This window comes from Amblyomma maculatum, chromosome 6 (genome assembly GCF_055883805.1).
Source record: "Amblyomma maculatum isolate TAMU_Amacu chromosome 6, ASM5588380v1, whole genome shotgun sequence".
In the NCBI taxonomy this organism is placed as follows: domain Eukaryota; kingdom Metazoa; phylum Arthropoda; class Arachnida; order Ixodida; family Ixodidae; genus Amblyomma; species Amblyomma maculatum.
In genome coordinates this window covers 45463288-45487212 of record NC_139349.1, presented here as the reverse complement: position 1 = coordinate 45487212, position 23925 = coordinate 45463288, and the positions used below count along the sequence as shown (strand labels likewise).

The window sequence follows — 23925 nt, the reverse complement described above, 5'->3', positions numbered from 1 at the left end:
ACTAGCTGGGAAAATAGAAATAAACAGCAATGTTGTCATTCTGTAAATTACAAGTTTACTTTCCAAAGTACAATAGCTCAATGAGCTGGTTGGTCATAACGCAGGATATGTGCAAACATTCCTTGACCGACTTTGAAAAAATCACTGTGCTTACTAGGCGTTTCGTAATGCGTTGCAGGACAAACAAAAAAGTTTGCTTTGGAGTACTTTTTTGTGATACATGAATGACTTCTCATTATTATCATAACCTATTGGTTGCCTAGACCGCCTTGCTTCTCTTTGAAAGGCGCCGAAAGAGATATTGAAGTTAACACTAAATTTTTCAGTGCATGTTGCCAGATTAGAGACCTTTCATTCAGTGAAGCCGAGATGCACATGGGGGGGCGGGGGGGGGGGGGCTGTGCCGTGCAGTATTACTATTTCATAAGCGCTCACTGGCGAGTTATACTCCTCTTTCAGACTGCCAAGAATGAAACGTTTGCTTTTGATTGCGTACGTAAGTACACTGCAGCGTTGGACTGTTTGCCGGACTGGAGCACAAGATAGTACAGTTGCGGCTAGAACAGCAAGAATCAAAATGATTGTGATGGTGCATTTCATTTGCTTTTGGTGTTCGACGCCAAGCAGTGAACAGAATATTTCTGATATCTGTCTATAAGATGTGGATGTCGATGTAGGTATCATCCTTAATAGGAGGAATACAATTTGCTAACAGTTTCGGCTTTTAAACTGCAGGGGAGTACAGCTGCTTAAAGGCCGAGTTCAACCTACAACGCTCCATTGGTTACCACCTGGTCCAGTCATATCTTCCCACCATTCTAATCGTGGTGATCTCATGGGTGTCCTTCTGGCTTGATGTTGAGGCCATTCCGGCGCGCATCACATTGGGCGTTACCACGCTGCTGACCATTTCGTCCAAGGGTGCGGGAATACAGGGAAACCTGCCCCCGGTCTCTTACGTCAAAGCAATCGACGTCTGGATGGGGGCCTGCACCATGTTCGTGTTCGCTGCTCTACTCGAGTTCACCTTCGTCAACTACTTATGGAGGAAACGGCCGGCCGCTGCAAAGTCACCGCCTCCTGTGATTGCGACGCTGCCTGAGAGCAAAGTGGCTGTGGTGAGTACGGATGGCTTCTTATAAAATTTAGTTAAGTCTTGATGCCAGGTAATTCGGGAAAGTAAAGACATGAAATTGCTCTGCCTGCTGTTTTTTCACGTGGTTAGGGTTTAAGGGATACTACAGTTTATTGTTTGACGTGGTACTTTTCATGGAACCCTGAAACACAGGTCTTTTTGCTGAACCCTCTAAATACTATTAAAGGACCTTGCGGCAGGTATTTTTTTCCTACCTGCTATGACACAGAAGAATCGAGAGATGCACTGTAAACTGCAATTGCTTCTAGTGATTGTAATTTCATCCTCTTTTTTCTCTCGACTTGAGACTGCGTCTTTGGGCGAAATGCTCCGCCTATTCTTCTATCTCGTCCAATAGCCCGTGGGCGTTAGTTGTTCAGAGAGGAGCTAACTATTTTGCAATTATTTTGGTAACACAAGCCTACTCATTGTCTCATTCGGTAGTGGCGTGGCGCGAATCTCCACTCACTCCATATTTACTGCTGTTGTGTCAGTTACAAAACCAGTGACTGCATTCGCTCACGCCACATGTCGGCTTCTCCGGGATGGTAAAATGGCGGTGGAAAAACATCAGAAACTAAGCCAGAAGGAAGGATTGGAAGCTCCCTGCATCTCTAACCTACATTCAGCTCTGTGCAACTTGGCTGAGACATTCACGGTAATGTTGTTGACTTTGCGAAGGCGTTAAGGGATGAGGCGAAAAACATATGGCCAAGGCGCCTTTGAATGTCTTTGATAGTTTTTCTTTTCGCTTGATATTGATGAAGCTTCTGTAAAACGTGTAATGCTTTGGAAACCTATGTAATCTACTCTCTCACAATTCCGCAATTCAATAAAGAAAAGAACACATCCACTTTGTGAGCAGCGCACTAAATTGAAGTTTGCCATTAAGAGGGAAGAAAGCACGAAGCTTAGATTCTACCAGACGTTTACAGTCGCAAAAAAAAAAATCATTAGAAATCTTATGCTTGACCTAGGGGATTACTAAAAGCTTATGGCAGCTGCCCACTTTTCAATTTCCTGCTCTACTGGCCGACACCATGCATTTACACGTGCGGCGACTTCCTCTCGTAACTCAATAGGTTTATCGAAGTGAGGTCACCGCCATCCGAGCAAGGAGTTTGTGTTTTGCGATGACGCTTAAGGGGATGTAACTTCTAATAAAATTGGTGGCTCCAAAGCTGGAGCTATACACGTGCCTCTGCTCAGGTTCAGTCACATTGTGCTTCTTTTTATGCTTTTACCTCGTCGAGGATTTACCGGCTTACTGTTTCATACAGAAGGGACTTATCGCATTCCCAAAGGGCAGGAGTATTTAGGCTTGTTTTCTGCTTATGGTTGGACGCGAGCTAGGCTGCTCTCGCGTTACGAAGCTGAAAGGTATTCTTACAAAGCCAAGGAGTTTCACGACTTGGACCTCATTAAGCGTTATGACTTCCGGACTCCGTAAGGAGGAAACGTTGGTGTTCCGCTTTCTGTTGCCGCCTGCTATGGAAGTTTGTATTGCTGCCGGCAGTTCTTTGGAGAAAGGCTTTATAAATGCTTTGTAAAGGACACGAAGGTCTTATCACCTTCCTGCTTGGCACCTTTTCCTTCGGCCGGATTTCTCCAGAGACTTAAACCTAATGGAGGTCGTCCAGTACAAGACGCCTTGGTATCTTGAGAACCTTTCAACGGCGGGCTATAAGCATTGCTGTGGGAAATTAGCGTCATGCTCTTGTTGCTTTGATATAATTGGGTAGAGAAAACATTAAGTAATTGGAATTATTTTAGTTTTTTGCTTAACCAACTTTTTTACCAACTGAAAGAGAGCTTGTGCACAGATCTGGTAGCAGGCTTGTGAGTTGATTAACTTTTTTTATACAACCACTGTCATACCCAGGGGTAACAGAATCTCTAAACCATGTCACTTTAACTGCGAATTTTCGCTACCTTTGTGGGATACCACCACTACGAAGAGTTTCGTTACTCCGCATTCTGAACGGTAATGATGGAGAGGGAATGTCAATGAATTGCAAGTCTCTATTGCATCACAACGCACTAACGCACTGCTGAGATTTGTCACAAAACGAAGGAAGACAAAAGTTACGGCCGATTTGCATAGTTAATCAAATGCGAAGTAGGTGCGTAGCACTGCTTATCCCTGCTATACCTTTCCATCGCTTGCAGTCGCACAGCCCGTTTCCTGGAGCTTCTATAGCGCGTTTGTTCCTGTTCACTTCGATATCCGTTTCATGGTAACGCACAGTGTCGTGAGCAGTTTCCTGAGCACGCTCGGTACGTTTCCTCATTATTTATGCTTCTAGATTCTTGCACCAGTTACCTGCAATATCAGAATCAGTAGACTCACGATCCCACTGTCTTCGCAACCGTTGTACGTCGAGCACAGCGAACCTGCGCCACAGTGTCAGACAACCCGGCTTTAACCATTGCGACGTGAAGCAAACTCTCGGCGCAGTCGTGTCCTCAGCTTCCTTACGCCATCTTCAGAAATGAACAAAAGCAGGCACAATGTACCCATTTACAATGCACTGGTCTGCAGCCGAAAGGTCTGAGTTGAGATCATAGGGGGAGGAAAAGAGAGAATGGAGAGGGAAACGCGCTTGAAGGCGAGCGCCAGTAGGCGCGGAGGTGAGCACAAGGTGTTTCACGACGCGGCGAGCGGCTCGGAGCCGAGATCCAGGGAGCACCGCGAGTGAACATCTGCTGTCCATGAAGGCTGATGAGTGTCTGATGCGAGGATAGCGATACCGAAGTTGAGGACGCACGAGCGACACCATCTTCATCATCAGCCTGATTATACCCACTGCAGGGCGAAGGCCTCTCCCATATTTCTCCACTTAACCCGGTTCTGTGCTAGCTGCATCCACTTGACCCCTGCGAACTTCTTAATCTCATCCGCCCACCTAACTTTCTGCCGCCCCCTGGTACGCTTTCCTTCCCTTGGAATCCAGTTTGTTACCCTCAGCGACCATCGGTTATCCTCTCTTCGCACTACATGTCCTGCCCATGTCCATTTCTTCTTCTTAATTTCTACTAGAATGTCGGTAACTTGAGTTATTTCTCTGACCCACTCTGCACGCTTTCTATCTCTTAATGTCACCCCTACCATTTTTCGTTCCATAGCCCTCTGGGTTGTCCTCAGCTTAAGTAGAACTCTCTTGGTTAGCCTCCACGTTTCAGCCCCATAGGTGAGTACAGGCAAGATGCAACTGTTGTATACTTTCCTCTTGAGCGATACCGGTAAGCTGCTAGTCATAATCTGCGAGTACTTGCCAAATGCGCTCCATCCCAATCTTATCCTTCTTGTTATTTCCTTTTCATGGTCCGGATCTGCGGTTACTACCTGTCCTAAGTAGACATATTCGCCTACTATTTCCAGTATTTCGCTACCTAATGTAAACTGCTGTTCCTTCCCGAGGCTGTTGAACATTACCTTAGTCTTCTGCATATTGATTTTCAAGCCTACCTTTCTATTTTTCCTGTCTAGATCATCAATCATTATTTGCAGTTCGTCCCCCGAATTGCTTAGCAAGGCAATGTCATCAGCAAATCGCAGATTACTGATGTATTCTCCATCTACCCTTATCCCTAACTGCTCCCATCACGAGCACGAGCGACAACGCTGCCCTAAGACGGGCTTCAGGCACGCAACAGATTCGCCCCTCTCTAACTGTCTGACTCTCTCACTGGATGCATATATGCGGCCGCTCCACCCTCTTAGTGTTAAGTCGCGTGATGCGGGCGCCGCCACTTAACCTTCTCTTCAAGTTCACGGAGAGACGAATGGACCGAGAGAGAGCGGCTTCGGACAGACATCGATGAAATCCGTGATTGCGGCTAGTATTGCTACGTACTAAAACAGACGATCCCATGTATTTACCGGAGCTTCCGCAGGAGCTGTGGCACACAGTCTAAATACTCTCCGGCGCTTTTGTGATAGTTGTGCCTTGGACTAGAAAACCTAATTTTATTCTGGCTTGAAATGCACAACTGACACGCTAAATATAATGAGTTCAAGCTACTTACGGGAATAGGAGCTACAAATACAAACCCTTTCCAGGCACTGAAGTTCTTACTAATAAAGAAGGCTTGATTGGTGCTCTTATAAAATAAACCAAGCTGTCATATTTTTTTGCAGTCAGGTGCGCTCAGATGCTGTTACTGTCAACAGTAGACCGTCGTGCAGCATGGTGTGATTAGCTACAACAGCTTCTTTTTCTTGTCCAGTCATATAAGTGCTGTTTGGTGCGTCATGCAAATGCCGAAATTTTATGAAGAGATCGAAATTAAGCGTGGTGTGATTAGCTACAACAGCTTTTTTTTTTGTTGTCCAGTCATATAAGTGCTGTTTGGTGCGTCATGCAAATGCCAAAGTTTTATGAAGAGATCGGAATTAAGCGTAAAGTATTACATAGGCAAAATGAATATAATATCTTGTTATCACAACAGAAACGCCGATGTACACAATATGAAATCAACTAACGTTTGTGGCCAATAGGGCATCAAACATAGGAAGAATACGAGCTGCATATGTTGCACTTCCCCCATCATTATTTGTAATGCTTAAAATGTGTTCGGAGGCCACAACATGCGTCATTTACTTATGTCCTGATCGTTTGGTTGTAGACCGTAAAAGAGACTGTTCTAAGACCACACCGTTCACGTGATGCGTTGCTAGAATGATTAATATGCTGTGGAGAGCAAATAAAAGAACAAGAAATCATGTTTTAAAGGCGCCATCTTGCTGAGTACCTTAAACGAAGCGAAGGCCTAGAAAAGCGGCCGCTTTGTGATGTTGACAGAGTACAACTGAGAGCGCATACAACGGCGGCAAATTAAGCCTTGTTACTCGCGAATCAAGCGCCGTGCTGATAAAACGCAACACTTGCAAGAACGGCCACTAACGGATTGTAACCGTAGAGTAAGCCACATTCACGTTGCACTGCTTAGCGAACGAAAGAAGTAGAAAGCTTCAAATTGTTCACCCTTGCATAGAAAAAAAAAAAGAAATAAAACAATAAAAAGCCCAGTGTTCTAGAATAAAGAAACAAAAAAAGAAGTGCAGGCCAGTGCTTATTTTGAAGCCCATATTCCACACGTGAGGTGTCTTGAGGTACCCCTTGAATTAAGCATCGCAGGGGACATGACAACCTCCTGTTTATTATTTAAAGAATGCTTTTGGCTTCTGTTGTCGGTGACCAAGGTGACGTTGAGCTAACACTGAAGGCGAACATCCAAGCACCGGTTTTGCTTTATGAGGGCAGCGAAAAACATTTAACGATACGTGCTTTCCGCTCTCTAAGGCTTTCGCGCTCTTCCTAATGATGGCAACGTGGTGTCACACACTCGCGCTTATGAACCTGTTCGACCCCGGTGGTCGGTTCGAATGGCATTCGATCCATTCGAATCAAGTCTGTTTCTGCGTCGATTTGTCAGCTTATGGCAGTTTCTTCGTTAGCAAACGGAAGTGTACATGCTCGTGAACCACTCTAACTCGCTACCTCGGCTACATTCTTGTTTCTTTTGGACTTACCGTGGTGCATTCCCTTGAGAAGCCTCACTGTAGCTCTTAACCATTGCTCGGACGAGGCGTACTTAGTGAGTAGTGCCGGTAGCGCTATAGCATACATGTTCAAGTTTTCACCCGGGCGCTCATCTATCTACAATTTGATTGACCTGGTATCATCAGTGGAGCGTCAAACGATTGTGAAGCACGCGGCCACAGCATTGTTGCTTGATGGGAACGGCATCAGACAACTTTGCCAGGTCAATTTGGATGCTTTGTAAGTTAACAAACTCGGCGGGGGCCTGTTTTGCGATGCGTGTAGTTATTTATTTAAAGTGAATGAATTGCGGGCATGTAGTTTCACTCCTCGTGCGTTTCCATAAGGTAGAGTGCCGAGTACAGCGCTCGTGACTTGTTTCCCTTTACAGCTTACAACCACAATATGCGCTGCTTAGAACCTAGGCGAACGGCATTTGTATCTCGGTGTCAGGAGCTTGGTGTTAGAATAGTCACTAGTGCTGCTAACTACCCTCCTCTCTCCCCTTATTGGAGAAATCAAGTTTAATCAATCGTACTCTACCCTACCCCCTTGTCTCGTATATGAAAGCAGTTTGACAGTTAATATTTACTTTCCATCCTTTTCGATATGAAAGTCGTAGGCTGCGTTGGTGCTGCCTGTGGGCAATGAATTGCTCCGTGCGCAATGAATTGCTCATGAAATTCATCTAGTACAGCCTCCCTGTACTTGAGAATGATAGAAAAACAAAAAGGGCGGTTTCTAAAGCGTTCACGATGACATACTCCGGACCTGCTCAGCATTGTCGAATGGTTCCTAGACGGCTGTAGTCGTATTAATTGTTCAGCAGAATCTCATCACGACCTTAATTACTGCTGTCACCATGACGGTGCATATATGACACATCTCTCGGATAAATTTGGTTTCACATTACCTAGCCGCGTACATTGCTTAAAGAAACCATTGATCCATGATCATTATGTTAGTCTGCCGCCTGAACTTACACAAGCACTAAAACCGTCCTCTCCACTGCATAGCCTACATAAACCTCACGTACTCATTTTGGTATCTGGCACCAATAAGGAGGTAGATTTATACCTGAAAGAAAGGAAATACGTCGCTAGAGAATTTCACTCAACAACCATGAACAGCGTCTGTACATCTACACAGACGGTTCAACGAACTCGACCAGTTTTTTGGGATCCTGTGGTCCTCCAAGTAAAAGTCATAATAATAAGAGCTGAATCAACTCACCGGACTTCATCGACGGGCGCTGAACGGGCTGCTTTTCGCGTCTCTGCTGAGCGCAATAAACTACGCAGCCGGAAACAGTCTCTATTTTCAGTTATCTTGAAGCAGCCTTCCGAGGCTTGCAAGCTGTTGTCGTCGTAGGTCCAATAGCACCCGGCTGCGTAATTCTGACAGTTTCCCCACTCAGCCATAACTAAAGGAAACGAGATTGTCTACTTAATCGCTTCCAGGACACCGTGGCATCGCAGGCAATCACTGAGAGGGCGAGGCCATGGGTACGGCCCTACGCGATGGCCTTTGCATTCCGATTCCAATTTCGAGAGTGCACCGGACACTTGAGCGCCTTGTCACGCTTGTTCCACGGAATTCCAGCCAGCTTTCTAATCCGGGCCTACAATACCTGGATACTTACCTGATACTCCGGCTCCAAGCGGGCCTATCAGTTCGTGAAGAAACAATGGTTTGCTGCCTGCAGCTTAGTGTAGCGTTTACGAACCTCAATTTTCGTTTCTTCATCAGCCTAGCCTTATTACCTTTCGGCTCCTCCTCCTCCTTGACATACAGCGTACTTCCATATTCTAGGCAAGAACGATAAGCGCATGATAGGGAGAGGTTTAGCGGGTGTATAAAAAGGCTGGCAAATAAATCTGCGAAGATTAAAATATGTTGTGATCTTGTACTGCTACACTGTCTCCCCAGTAGTCAATTATAAAGACGCATTAATTATCTACCGTAAGGACATTTGTAGGACCACTTTGAAAAGCAACCACAATTACATTTTATTAACACAGCAAGCAAAAATGGTCCAAAATTGTTCCAGAGTTGAGTGTATGCGCATTCATAAGAATGACATTGCTTAAAATAGGTTGTGGATTTTGCGACAGAATTAGCCTGATGAGATGTTCAAGCTAGAAAGAATTGCCGTAGCCTACCGAGAGACACAGATGTCAATGTGATTGTTAGGTGGTAGAAACGGGGCGTTCACTGTTCTCTGCAATAGTACACAAGAAGCTCTTTACTAAGGAGCTTCGGACAGAACCGAAGTGTGGCAGTGCCCGGTAGTTCTGAGTCCTTTGTGACACAAAACCCGTTAAGGCGCTTACTTGACGATGATATAAGCACTACTATGTTTTTATTGAGGATGGAGAACATTGACTAATAGCACGCCTGAATGATAGACATAAGGCGCCGCAGAACACTTGAAGCTGAAACAGCTTCCGTGGCGCGTGAAAAAGCTTGCGTGGCGCGACAAAGAAGCAGAGAAGGCTGCTTCACTTAATATTTTTTTCACGAAGAAAACTGTTGTAATGATTAAACAATGTCAGAAACTCCATGCACAGAAAATCAACACAAAGAAAGTAGGGCACGACCCTATGAAGAAATAACAGCAAACAACGCAGTAGGGTAAGGGTGCGGGCTAGTTGGTGTTCCGTTATATATTAATACCAGAGCCAGTTGTCTAAATGCCAGTTGTCTAAATGTCTAAATATTCAGCGCTTGTATGTGCTCATGTCTTAGCCGTGTGTTTTTCTGTATTGCGCTGGTATAAATACATAAAGCAAACAACTCGGTTATCCCTTATCATGTAATATTTCTACTTGTGTTCGCAAGTTGGTTATAACAATAAGTTTATAATCAAAACAGAACATCTTGGCAACGCGCTTGTGAGATAGCAGGGAAAAGTGAGAGGTCCAGCTTGCCATGGTGCAGTCGTCTCGTTTTATGTTTAATTCTTCCTTTAGGTGATTGCTATCTTCCTTTTTGCAGGATGGATTTATGCACATGATTTGCATGTCATCATGCAGCAAGTTTTGGTGTACGTCGAGCGTCTGCGCTCTCGTCATTTCCTTCATCCGTTGCCCCTTCGTACTGGTGCACGTTTCAGAATGGGACTCAGAAGTTTTTTGTTGTTATCCGTAGTTTTAAACTGCCATTTTGTAAACAGCAGGGATCCCAAATGTCAACGCGGAAATTGCACGAGGACACCTTAAATTAACAAACGCTAGTACACCATCGCCAATGTAGCCTGTGTGCTCTTAGATCGTTGTTCGCTCCATGATTTTGTGATGAGCTGAGTGAAGAATCTTTGTTCGAGATTATTGTGTGTTTGTTGGCTCATTCTTATCTGGCGCCGCAGGTGGACAGGGTTGTAAATATTTCTTTTCTCTTTCTCCTAAGCTGATTCCCGGAAAAGCATGCAACGGAAACTTGGTAAGACTCACCATGTTTCTATGTTGAAGATGGGTGGTTGTCTCACACGTCAAATGATAATTTTGGTACAAGGCACATCGCATCGGGAGAGAGGATTTTGTAGCAATTTTTGGTGTGGCATAGTTCGAATCAAAGAAGTCTTTCACTCCTTGTACCTGAGACGCCTACCAGTTTGAACTGAAGTGCAGCCACCTGCAGAGCTGAAGTACAATGAAGAAACAAAATCTCCCATTGTTATATACTTAGGTCTTCTGCAGTTGCATGTAAAACTAAATGAAGATAGTTGTAAATTTTCTATTATCAGATCAGCTGGTGACATAACAGATTGCACTTGAAAGAAGCAAAAGCCTTTCAAATTTGCTGCGCAGCTTCTTTGCAGGTGTAGGGAATATATTTTCGTAATTACTTTTCTTGCATATTATCCGGGCCAAAAAATCCTTCGTCTGTCTGGAGAACTTGCTTAGCTTTGCTGAAGGTGTACCAATTGCTCTGATTTATAGGAAATAATCATATCTGCGAAATTTTGTTTAGATCCGCAAAATATGAAGGGCCTAATGGTAAACGTTAAAAAATCCACTATTTAATATTAGTTAATGAGCATGCTAGTTATGCTATGCTGAGGAAAACTCAGTCCTAACTTAAGAAGAATATATTTAATACATTTTTGCGACGTTTCGGTGAAAAAGCCGCTATAGCAATACAACTAATAATCGCGGTTTCTTTTGTGTTTGTATTGACATGGATGCACACAGCATTTTTTCCTACTTGCAGAACTAGTTACGCACGCGCATAGATCCAAGATATATTTTAAACGCGGAGCGCAATTTAGCCTGCTCTCTCTCACTGCATATCTGCACGGAGTCGAGACTCCGTACAGATATTCAGTGAGAGCTGTATTTCTGTCATTACTCAGGCGATTGTCGCTAACCATTTCGGGGCTAGAAATAGAAGCGAGCTAGGGGAAGCACGATGGTAGCTTCGAAGGAGCGGAGTAGCCACTGGCTGCTCAGCATTGCGCGGACTGCTACTCGTAGCGTCCGCGGCGATCCTTGAGATAGGAGCAACAAAACGGTAATATGGTGAGAAAAACCTTATCTTGATGATGCCGCTGTGGAGCATCGCTATTGCCATGAACAGCTCGAGAGCGGGTCTGAAAGTACAGCATCGCTACTAGCGTGTGTTGGCATAAAGGATTTATTTTTCAGACATTGGGTCGGAGACTCCCAAAGCAAGATACGGCTTACGTCTTTTACCGGATACTTGCAGATGCCGTGCAGTCCTGTCTCTGGAAACACCGACGTGAGCCCCACACTGACAGACGTCGAAGGTACCAGAAACAAGCACAAGGTTCAAGCCAAAAGAATCGACCAAATATGTCGGGTGGCCTTTCCCATGGCATTTCTGGCGTTCAGCGTCACCTACTGGCCGTACTATCTTTTGTGATGCCGTGCGTACGTCACCAGCTGCCAGGTTTAAAGGTACGAACGAAGAAAGGAAAGGACAGGGTTGGCGGCGGTAGCATTCCAGTTATTTATGTTTCCTTTTTGCGTGTTCATAGCGACCACGTACATTAGTTAGTGCTTTCTCATCTTTTTCATATCATGTGGAGAAGGCTAGAACAGTATTGAACAGCTATTTCTCACTTGCCCCTTGGACATCATTCCAGAATCTTCGACATTTTATCCTGCCCACTTAATCTCAACACTTCATACCTATGGCTAGAAATATCTAGCAGGAAGATGCAATCTCTTCAAATATGACCATTTGTTTTATGTTGAATGGTTAAGTTTGGGTGCGGAGATTATCATGACTTGCAGAATTGCAGTTAATAACCAGTTTAGTGGCTCCAGCCGTACCACCGATGTCGGTCTTGGCGTACAACAGGAATAGTTTACTAGTCCTAAAAAGGCGTTGAGCATAGCGTGCAGGCAAATTTTTCACACGCAGCAGTGAGGGGGCGTCGACTAAACAGAAAAAAAAAAGATGATGCCCGGCATGTGTTTCGTTTCATTCTCAAGCCATATTGCTGATAACACTGACAAAATTGATAAAAACTAACTTTCTGAAGACGATTACAAATTTGCTGTATGTTGAACGGGACCTCGGGACATGGTCAAGACGTTCCGAAGTGTTGACCGTATTCCTAGTATATAGTCACTTAAGCAGGTGCATATGAGTTCAGTGTCTCCTTAGTTAGAAATAATAGGTAAAACCCATCATTCGTTAACGGTGATCATTTTCTGATCACGATGCGCCGCTCAAGATTATTAACAGCACAGATAATCGTTTACTGACCCCCTTTCGTTATTCGAAATGAAGCTCCAATACCGTCTTAATGCCGTGAATTTGTAAATATAGTGATAATATATCATTTCGTATCTCTGACAACATTTGTTGTTGCGGAGGACCGGTTAACATGTAATATTTCAGTCAATAAACATTCGCTATCAGGAAACTCTTCGTATTCTTGTGTTATTTTCGTTACTCATGGTTCCCTTTCTTATTATATGTTCGGTATGGGATGGAAGGTATAAAAAAAAAGGGGGGGGGGGGAGGTGAAATGGGTAAACGATACACCAAATAAAAAAGGAATATATTTCTGAGTGATATGTTTCCAAGAACAATTTTCTTCCATGGAGTGGTTGCGACGGTGGTTGTAATGAGTTATATGGGCCGCTCACTAAGAAGAGGAATCACTGCCGTGAGTACCAGCGCAAAAGAAAGAAGGGGTGTGGAATCGGTGGACATGCTATGAACTTTCTACCAGGAAAAAATTAGTGGTGGCTTAGCTTGCTTAAGCCTGGACATCGGAACCGATAAGATTCGGCGATGCCATGGCTTAGCTTGTGGTTCAAACGTCGTTCAATATCTCTCTGTCGCCGTGTGGTTTGCGCATGCGCAGTTGTGGCTTTTATTACGAAAGCAATAGTACGCCAGGTCTAACCGCTCGTCGCTGTGTGCCGTGCCCGTGTCCTTGACCGTGGTCCCCTGGCAGGAGCTGCCAACTTGGGCCTCTCGTTTCACATGGGACGGTTATGCCAGACTCAGCCTGCCAGGACCCTTGCATTCATGTTACCTTTATAGGCCACTAAGGCACGCTCATACGGCTTGGTTAAAGCAGGGCTTTATATGTGTTTTCAACGACTGAGAAACACGTGAGACTCGGAATTTACTAGCCTAGTGAAGCTTTTCGCTTCAATGTTCTGTGCGTACTTGTGAAGCTGCAAAAATTTATTAATCATTTTTTCAGAAGTTATGAATACGGTCTAATTTCTCCTGTAGATGGCGCAATTTCGAAAAGTGCGAATGTAATATGTGAACTTAAAAATCTTGCTAAACTTGTGTAGTCTTACAAATCTTGTGTACAAACATATCCTGTCAGGTGGATTGAGAAATACACACAGACGCGAATCCCGCTTGTTTATTGCCTAGATCAGTGTTCTAATTGTATTGCTCTGGTACGGTTCAATGTCAATGCGAAATAATTTTTCGCCTATGGATGAGCAATGTGATCAGAGCATGTCACCTAAGCGTGTCTTCAATATACGAAAAAAAGTCGTTTCAACGTCAGGACTCGAGCCACTATCCTTACGTCCCCTGCCGAGCCCACTAGCCACTATGCGCTGACATACTGCGGACGTGCCCACAATCCTCCTAGTCAAGCGTAATGATAGTGCAGGCCTTTGAGGGAAGTAAAAGATAATGAAATACCACAAAATTAATAAAACTTCAAAGAAACAAAAATAAAACTAAAAGGAAGAAAAAATGAAGGCGGGCAAAAGAAGCAGCAATGATCATGCTTTCACATTTATCCAGTGCTGGTCCTGGAGTCGTCTCAAAGTTCTTTTGCTTGACTTTTTTCCATGCATGAACGCTAATACCTCTGATTAGTTTTAGTTTATTTGTTTCACTACCGCTCCCTCTGACAGGAATGGTTTAAAGGAATTAGACTGGCCCTTTAATCATAGCGTCGGATGACTACGATGATATAATAGGGCGGACAAGAAAAGCGTACAGTGGGGAAGAACAGATTCTTGTGTACAGTAGTGGTATGCTCCTTAAAATGTGATTGCTTTCACGTCGCCCTTACTTTCTTATTATATTTATTTTGAAACATACTCTGAGCTAGAATTGAGAAGTATTACCCATAATATAGTTAAGAAACAGTCTTCGTTACTACGATTAATACATGTCACGTGTTGGATAATGTCCCTAAAAACACAACCGAGGCAGGCACCAGTATCACCGATCTGTACACATTGCCGCGGGTATGAAAAAGTGAGGTTTGATTGAGAATAAGCAACACATAAATTGCGAAAATTTTATGTACGAGCGTCAAAGGGCAGATTATACCCCAATGTTGTTGATACCACTGCTGGCAGCTAATTGTGAATAAGAGAGCTGTCATCCACCTAGCCACACCATGGCTTTTGGAGGGATCAGTTCACAAAACAGGACCAGTTTCTCCATCATGAATTAGCTTAAAGGTGACGTTGTCGCGGCAGAAACGGTGTCACGACTAATTAAAGTCGCTTATTCGTGTTCTTAGTATTTCAGTGTGATTTACGGTTTCTGATTATATATGACAATTTTCGGTCAGTCAGATTACTGCGGATAACAAACTGTCCTACCTGCGTCGCGTGGTTTTGGAAACTGCTCCCTAAAAATAAGAAATAAAAAAAAACACAGTTAGTAGAAAAGAAAAACAAAATGTAAAGTGCGATTCTCGCAGTCGGCCCCAAATTAGCCCTCAAAGCATTTTGAGGGCTAATTTAAAATTTAAACAGCTACGCCTCTACCGGGAGCGGCTGCGAGCGCTCGCATGGGCACCCTAAGAGTGGAGGACCCCGTACGCTAGCGGTAAAACTGACTTCATGATAGGTGGAGCCAGCGAGGTGGAGCTAACATGGGTGCCGGCACACTCGAGGATCAGGGGAAAAAAGTTGGCTGACAGCATAGCTCCGTGTTATGTCAGCCGAGCACCGAGCCAGGTTGACCACCTAATTTCACTAGATATAAATCATATCATTTCACGACTATACACTAATCACGTTAAACTGGGAAGGAGTGTATGTACACCAACTGAAGAGGAGCTCGACAAAAGGCGAGAAGTAACGTGGCGTCGGCTTTAGACGCGATCCTTTTTTGGTCCGTCGAAGCTGCCAGCCATATACCCAACGCAATACAGTTAGTATGTTGGAGTCCATAGACAAACTCCCCCCGTGCCAAAATAAAAAAAAAGAAAAAGAAAACGAAGCGCCGTCATCAACGGGCTTATCTACCAGCCCCTTCTCTAGAGCGGCAGGAGGCTATACTGGCCAGCCCAGACCCGCTGACACAAGTTCGGGCTACATAGCGTGCTCAAAATATCATTGAGAGTTGCAGGCTTGAAGCCATATACTATAATGGCCAAGTAGGGCTAAATTATATTAATAGACGTCTTCCAGTCAAAATACAATCCAGCCAGAACCATCTAGCCTAACTTCTTACGCTTTATTTAAACAGTAACGTTGACTTGTTATTCACGTAAAAGGAGCGAAAGAATAATGGTCAGCAGTCAAGGTAAACCTTAAAGACATTCATTTGATCGTGCTTTGGAAGAATGCCGCTTTCTGTTTTTAAATCTTGGTCATTTTTAGCCGCGACGCCCTGAATATATTCTATCGAAAAATCTTCACTTCAGCAGCACTTTGACCTGGTTGTTTCGAAACCCAGTCTGAATAGAGTATCTAACCTGCAATTTGGTTCTCTTGGAACGCGAGTCCCATAATGTGTTGCTGCGGGCGACGCTCTGCCTACTCTTTCTCTGCATGGGCCTTACATGCTATATTTCACAATTGTCTGCCATGGTCGCGGGTATATGACAAAGTTGGGAGCACGCATTTTGAAGGTTTTCTAGTGTATCAGCTACTTTACGAAGCGGGGAGCATGCCTTTGCAATTGAGGGCATCCGCACTCCTGCCGTAGTCGTCTGTCTTGCGAAACGCAGACACACTGACCTCTTTTTATTTGTTTCGCAGCAGGCGTGTGTTTTTTCCAGTCTGTGTGTGTTGAACTGGAAGTGGGCAAAAATATTGGAGGAAAAATAATAATGCGACACTTTCAGAGTCAGCATTGAAGGGGTCATTTTGTGCGGTGATTTACGGAAGTGATGTAAGGCGTCAATTAAGCAGTGTAAGTTAATGTAAACGATTAGCTAGATCATGTCACATCCCCCATTAAAATCATTCAAGTGGCTGGTGGCTGCGGGCGCGTGATGGAGCAAGTGTCGAACTCCTTTATGCCGGTGACAACCTCCGGTGTCAGAGGGAGACGGCTGTTCACACTTTTCTAGGCATACAAAATTCGGAAAATGTGGTAGGAGTGTTTTTCTTTGCGTACGTGAAAAGCTTTCCTTCTAAATATTCTTCAGCGTGTAAAATTAGCCGCCCGTTCATGAGAAAAGAAGCAGAAAATGACGGTAAAGCACATAAGTAGGCTTAAAACACATAAAAATCTGCCTTTATTTAGCTTGAAAAGAGTTATGCCCGACAAAAGCATGTATCCAGAGTCAGACCAAGCAGAAATGTTTAATGTCTATCAAGGGCTAGTCCTTTAAGGAGCTCTCTATTGCCTATAAGATTATGCAGTGAGATTAAGTGGCAGGTCTTCTGCTTTACTTATTGTGCGCTTGGCTTTTTCTAAAACAATGTAAAGAATAAATAAGATCACAAAGAAGGGCTGACTGAAATACTGTAAAATTTCTAGTCATAATTTCACGTAGTGGTGACAACAGCGTAGGCAACATGTGATCGGACTGACTTGACACTGAAATGATCTTCATTGAGCTTACACCACCAAATGCCTAAATTGCCGGTGTTACGAACTGAGATGGCCCGAGTAATGAGGGCTCGTTTTATGCCCTTTAGTAATTTGAGGCATGAGGATGTTCGTAATTGTGGTATTGAGCTATTTTCTCGCGACATAAAGAAATAAAGTTTCGTTACAGACCCTGTAGTCTATAGACATTTGGAAAATGCGTTATTTTTATCCGGCGTGGTACGAATATCGCTAAGGTTTATTTGTTAATTTAATAGATACTGCCGCGAGCAATTCGAGGCCTTTCTTGCTTTCAGCAGCCGCCAGCATGAGGCCTTATCACTGTGCTTGTAGCGCATGGAACGATCATATTCCAGCTCGTTGTCGCGAGACCCGGCTTTCTCATTTTCTTTGCAGGCGGAATCCGCCGAGATTTTCCCCGAATGATTGCAGAGGAGCACGACTGCCTCCGTATCGTTCGATATGTCTCCAGGTACCTTTCGCAGGTTGTCTAGAGTATTCTTCGCCGTCTTTAAATTGAGCGCGGCCGAATTAGGCGGGCATTCGTAATATCGACGACCGTCAAGCACTCTTGCTGCTATCTCGCCGCCGATTCGCTTAGTTGTTTTACGGGCGCAAGTCAGCCCTATAAATAGTCAATTTGAGCGTAACTTCAGTCTGCTCATTTGCGGCCTTCGGCATTGTTACGACCCCGTGACAGCATCATTCGAACTGAACTATAGAGGTATTTCGAATGACTTCATTCCAGGCATCAGCTTTACGTTCATGTCTCGCGTTCGCTTCTCTTTATAGAAAAAATATTTCTTGAATATGAAAGTCTCTGCGGAGACTCTAGTTAAAGTAAAAAAAACAGAAATTCTTCTTTTCTCCAATACACAATGACTGACTTATTTCTCGGTCTTGCTGAGCTATACCAAGGATGAGTTGCTTTGACGAGAACCGCGGATTATCACTCATGCCACATGTGGGCATAATAATCTGGTGCTCAGCACGAGATTTTCATTTCGACCTTACGTTAACGACTGCTGCCTGTACACCTAGAATCTTACGATGCACATGTGCATGTGAGAAGGCTAGAACGACGCCAACCTGATGACAGGAAAAGTGAAGAAATACGACAACACAAGAGCTACATTACTTCGTGCTGCCGTCTTGCTTACGTTTTGCGACTTTCTAGCTGGCGCTTCTTTTTTGAGATAACATTTTGTACAACTTGCCCAGCTCATCATCTTTACCCGAAAAAAAAAAATCGCTTACAGAAGTCAACGGGAATCTAATTTGTTATTCACCCCTAGCATACACTGGTTTCCTTAAAAGGAGTAACTTCTCAGTAGGTTGTAACTTTAGGTATGCCCAGTATTTAAATTGGGAATATTGTTTCATTAACGGTAAACATTGACTTAATGTACTAGTGCCCACAAAATACAGCGGAGCACGGGTTTGGGGAAAAGGGTCTCCTTCAGCCGGGCTGCTAATGAGGCGATTACTAAATATGTGAAACTGAACATCCGGGTGACCCACACGCATCCAAGCTATACACAAAGGCACCCGCTTAAAGGTCGCACAGCGAAACTAATTTTATTTGTTCGTGTGTTCCGTTTTATTTTGGGGGCACTAGTTCATACAAGGGACATTGGCTGATAATACCAGTCAAAACGTGGGAATGCGCTGTCATAATTACTAGACCTTTACCTTTGTATAACGATTATGTATTTTGTTTCTCACTAATTACATAACATTACTTACCCTGCCTCTGAGTTAGTCTGCTTTATACTGTATACTGATTTGCCGAATTTTTTTCTCAGACAACATGTCTACATGTTTTTATATATTTCATTTATAAAGTGCATCTGCTTCAGTTTGACATTTTAACAGGATTAGCTGAACACGAATATGAAGAAGTATCGAAGTAAACTGAAACCAATGAAGAAGTAACATTTTTCTCCTCATACAAATGCGTAAGTCAACTCACACATGGCAGTATGTGGTTAAAATTCTTCAATATAGCTTTTCAGCTACGACAGAAATGCTTTCGGGCACACCTGGTTTATTTAATAAATGTCGATCTAAAACATTTTTGATTTTAAATAAAACAAAAATAAATAAAAAGCGTACGCATTCACGAATCAAGATAAGGTATGCTTCGCTTCCTCTGAGGTAGAGTACGGAAGCGCCATGACAGACACGAAAATAAGTATTGTGTGGCTCGATAGAAACAAGAGCTTATTTGAGCGAAACGAAAATGAAAAAAAAAAAGACGAAGAAGGAATTTCGAAAAAACTAGGTCTAAGCGCGCAAAGATGCGCATCGCTGGAAATTACTGATACCGCCTACAGCTGTGGCAGAATGCGGACGGAAACAGGCGACGGTGACGCCGGCAGAGACATAGGAACTAATCTGGGAGCAGCAACTGCAATGACATTTCGATTGAACAATGCAAAAATAAAAGAAAATTTCTCGAATGCTAGTTCCATGGCAAGCGCGTGTCGTTTGCGAAACACATCTGTAAATGCATTGGGGTTCTAGCAAAGAGGAAGCTACAAATACTTCAATCATAGCAAGGATGATAAATTACTCGCAGAATAAAGTTAATCAGCCAAGCTTTTACGCACCGGGGCACTATTTTGAAATCCTTCTTCCGTCATTGATTTCTGCATAACACCTTCTGGGAGTCATGCATGCATTTAGATGCAGCATGTCACCCATTAGAGCTCGTGTTTGTCAGGTACCAAGTGTTTTTATTCCCTACTTTGTGGTATGTACTTTGTTCATAAGAAAATAATATAGGAAGAGAATATCAGCTCGCACCCTATATGAGGCCTTCAAAAATTATTCACATTTGTGATTTTGCTTGTGTATTTAAGGTTTCAATTTTCGCGTAAGGTTTAAGGTTTTGAGTTCGCCGCGCATTTCTGTCTTGAGCATAATGAAAGGGACGAGTGTTTGACCATGTTTCTGTTTTCGTCGTTTTATTGTCACTGCCTTATTTTAGAATGGCGCGTACTATACGAAAGAAGAGGAGGGAATAGTTTTCTGAAATGGAATTTGGTGGGAATACAAAACAATGTGTTCTTCGGTACATCAGAGAGGGGCTGCAGTTTTGTTCCAGCAGTTTTATTAGTTACCTTATACACGAAAACTGGAAAGTAATTTGAGTGTCCTCGGACTAACTGTAATGTGTTGTAATTACTTTTTGGGGTTTGTAATTGGTAATATGATTTCTTTCGTACTATTTTTCAGAGGTTAATTTTCAATGTAATGTATTCGTTTACGAAAGTAATTTTTTTCATACATGTACAGAAACTTATAGTGCGCGACCACCAATCTCCCTAGTCATCGTATCGTCATTCTTTAAATCATGAACTTGGAACCTTACTCTCTAACAGAATGATATGTGTGGTGCTTGCGCACATACATAGCAATTTGGCCGGCTTAGCTAAATCAGCTTGAATTTTAAGGTGGTGAAGACGATAAGTTACGAAATAATATGTGCATTTTTCCCTCGATCAGTCTACTCAAGGCTCTCCATGACTGCTTTTATTTTTAAACTTTCAATAGAAATCTCCGCAGAACAGGCACTTACTTAGAGGGTTTGCAGGCCTTAAAATAGAATAACTGTTTCTATCTTTCGTTTTTCAAAATCAAGTTCCAGTTTCTTAACCACACATCATAATATGACACAAAATAAATAAATACAAAAGTAGGCCCCATAATAAAAGCATTGCACTGGGACCTCCTGAATTAATTAGAACAAGTTAGAAAATATCAACAGTGGAGTCTAGAGCACTGCACGTGCTTTCCAGCCCTGGCCCGCTGTTTGAAGCCCATGGCTCCAAGTCCAAGCCCGCGGAGGGCTCATACTGACATGGAGCAGGCGCGAACTGGGCCCACGCTTCCACGACTAGGCCTGCCTCAGGCCCTGCAAAGTCTGCCTGTGCGGACACGTTAAAGATGTGCTTTTAAAGCGAAATAATAAACGTTTAACTCTTCTCTATTCCATAATAAATAATCTAGTCCTTAATGACAGGTTACAGTGTATAAAAGAGTCCTCATGCCAAATAACGCGCAACAAGAATTACAAGCCTGTAGAAGAAAAAATATTTTCACAAGACTGCACCAGTTATTCGTTTATTATTGAAACGGCGCAAAATTGTAATAAACTGACCAATACTATTGTTTGTACAAAGAGCCATGGGGAGTGATTCTTTTCTCTGTTAGTTGAACTGCTGAATCAGCGCTTGTATGTGTGTATGCGTGCTGTTCACAATTTTTTTCCTTTTGTCATGACTGCATTTCATGTGTAATGGTTTTTGTTTACTACTACGTGAGTATTTTTTGATGTAACCGCCCACTGCTATGTTAGTGCTGAATAGGATTGATAGCAGTTTTAAATATGCAAATAATATTTATTAATTGATCAGTTCAGTTTAGTCGTTCAGTCGTGTCCGACTCTTCGTGACCCTATGGACCATGTCACGCCACGCTCTCCGGTCTCTCACTATCTTCCTAACATCACATAACTTCATCTGCAGTGCCTCGAGGATGCCATCTAACCAACGCGTTCGCTGCCTACCCCTTCTCCGGCGACCCTCAACCTTTCCCAACACCAAATCTTTCTCCAGCGACTCCTCTCTTCTCATCAGATGACCAAAGTAGCTGAGCTTTAACTTTAAAATTTGACCCTCCAATGAGCAGTCAGGGTTTATGGTCGACAATATCGACTGATTTGATCTTCTGGCAGTCCAAGGAACTCTCAAGAGTCTTCACCAGCACCACAATTCAAACGCGTCAATTCTTCGGCGGTCAGCCTTTTTCACAGTCCAACTCTCGCATCCATACATCACAACTGGAAAGACCATAGCACGAGTTATACGGATCTTGGTTGGCAGACTAATGTCTCTGCTCTTTACTAGGCGGTCAAGGCTCACCATTGCTCTCTTTCCCAGAAGCAGGCGTCTCCTAATTTCATGGCTGCAGTCTCCTTCCGAGGTAATCTTGGAGCCCAAGAACAGAAAATCTGTCACAGCTTCCACTTCTTGTCCATTGATGCTCCAGGACTTGATAGGGCAAGACGCCATGATCTTTGTCTTTTTAATGTTCAGTTTAAGCCCAAACTTCTCACTCTCTTCTTGTACGCGGATCAGAAGTCTCTTGAGTTCCAATTCACTTTCTGCCATTAAAGTGGTATCATCCGCATATCTAAGGTTGTTGATACGTTTTCCAGCAATACATAATTGATACAATTGATAAGCAATTGATACATAAGATCAAATCAAGATCAGATATAAGTCTTACAGAATATTCTTCTGAACAGAAAAGGGCGCAGTTAAAGCATAAGCAGAAGAAAAGAAATTTTTGACATGAAATTTTATTTAAAGCTGTCCTGTTCAATAAACTTTAAGGGCTATTAATTACATGCATTTTAAAAGTGGCTTCGTGCCACCAATTGGCTTGTGGGGCAACTTCTTTGCTTAATGACACACTAAGAGAGTACCCCTGGCAGCTATGTCACAGGAACCTTCGCGGGCAAGGGCAGGAAAGAAAGAAATCTACATATTCTTGTGAAGAATTCATGACCGTATTGCCTCATTTCGATGGAGACGAAAAGAGAAACGCCTGCTTATTGTGCCTTTACATGTGTGTTTGAACACCCAAAGATTCCAAAAGCAGTAAGATCTTAGCCAATGGAATTTCTCGTGGCGTAGATGCTTTTTTTATTTGGTCTGGAGAGGGCGGGAGGGGAATGGTGAGACGAAGGCACAAAAACAATGGCTGTCTATTTGGTTTGGTTTGGTTTGTGGGGTTTAACGTCCCAAAGCGACTCAGGCTCTGAGAGGCCGTAGTGGAGGACATCGCACAGCACACGGGCGCCTTGCCTTTCGCCTCCATCGAAAAGCGGCCGCCGAGGCCGGGATTAATGGCTATCTGTGAGCCGATGAGTGAGTGAAGGGCTTTCATAGGCTGATCTGCACTCAGTGAATGGCTATCTCCGAGTGCAGATCAGCCTATGAAAGCCCTTCTCTTGGGGCTCTTATGAGGCTTGAAAGGTAAACTCGTTAGCGGTGACACAAAAGCGAGATGATACCGATCCCCTTCTGTATCAACGGAGCGTCCCAACGGAGTGTACTCATTGTTAGCTGAAAAATCTCAAGCTAGCGGTGTTGTGTGTGTGTGTGTGTGTATAGTAGTTGTTTGCTTATGCAAAGTAGATGTCATGTGTTGCAGCGCTTCATATTATCCGCACTGTAGTATGTACTCTGCTGGGTATTGCGCTTTTTCTATTTAACTTTTTCGCTTGTGTCGCTGAACGCCGCCAGGCGTGTGCGTCCAGAGTTACTTGTTGAAACCACTAAGTGGGGTTAATTAAACTCGGTCTACAAATCAGTTTTCTCTCATTCCGAGTAAAGCACTAGTAGCTGTTTATTCATAAGCCACTCAAACAAGTTTAGCTCCGGAATTCTTTCGTTACCGCTAGCGCCAGATCAGTGTGGGCCCGCCTTTTCAAGCCCGGACCCGGCCCAGTCACGCAACTTCAAGCTCGAGCTCGGCCCGGGCCGGCCCGAGCCTGTGCAGTGCTCTAGTGCAGATGCCAACTGTACAAAGTAACAGTATAGTAGGTTACGACAAATATAATGTAGTGTATAGATGACCCTACTGATAAAGTCATGCTGCGCATGAGGAAGTATAAATTAAAGGTTATGGCAGCTTGATAACTCACATCTGTGATGCGATATAACGTAGCGGATGTTTGCATAACGCTTAAAGAATACCGGCTATCAGGCAATGCTTCTTCCTATTTCTATTATTGCAGGAAGGTGATGGCCGGTGCAGTATGCTTAAATTACGCAATTAAGCGGCAAAGAGGAGAAACATTTGTCTTGGTAACGTGAAGAAGTCAGTACACATAGAGCGTCTTTATCTTCATGTTGAGCAGAGGATATCTAAATGTAGATTATATGCGGGAATGGTAACCAGCGCAGCACA

The 23925-nt window shown here is 43.6% G+C and overlaps 1 protein-coding gene across 1 annotated transcript in view; it reads left to right on the top strand.

Moving 5' to 3' along the window:
• Nucleotides 1–11909, top strand: part of LOC146185632 (glycine receptor subunit alpha-2-like) — a 127329-nt gene extending 115420 nt beyond the window's left edge. The window contains exons 7-9 of the mRNA XM_084607886.1: nucleotides 736–1118; nucleotides 10090–10122; nucleotides 11389–11909. Of these exons, the coding sequence (XP_084464012.1) occupies nucleotides 736–1118; nucleotides 10090–10122; nucleotides 11389–11565 (593 nt within the window). The 3' untranslated portion in view covers nucleotides 11566–11909. The remainder of the gene's footprint in view (nucleotides 1–735; nucleotides 1119–10089; nucleotides 10123–11388) is intronic.
• Nucleotides 11910–23925: the final 12016 nt, after the last annotated feature.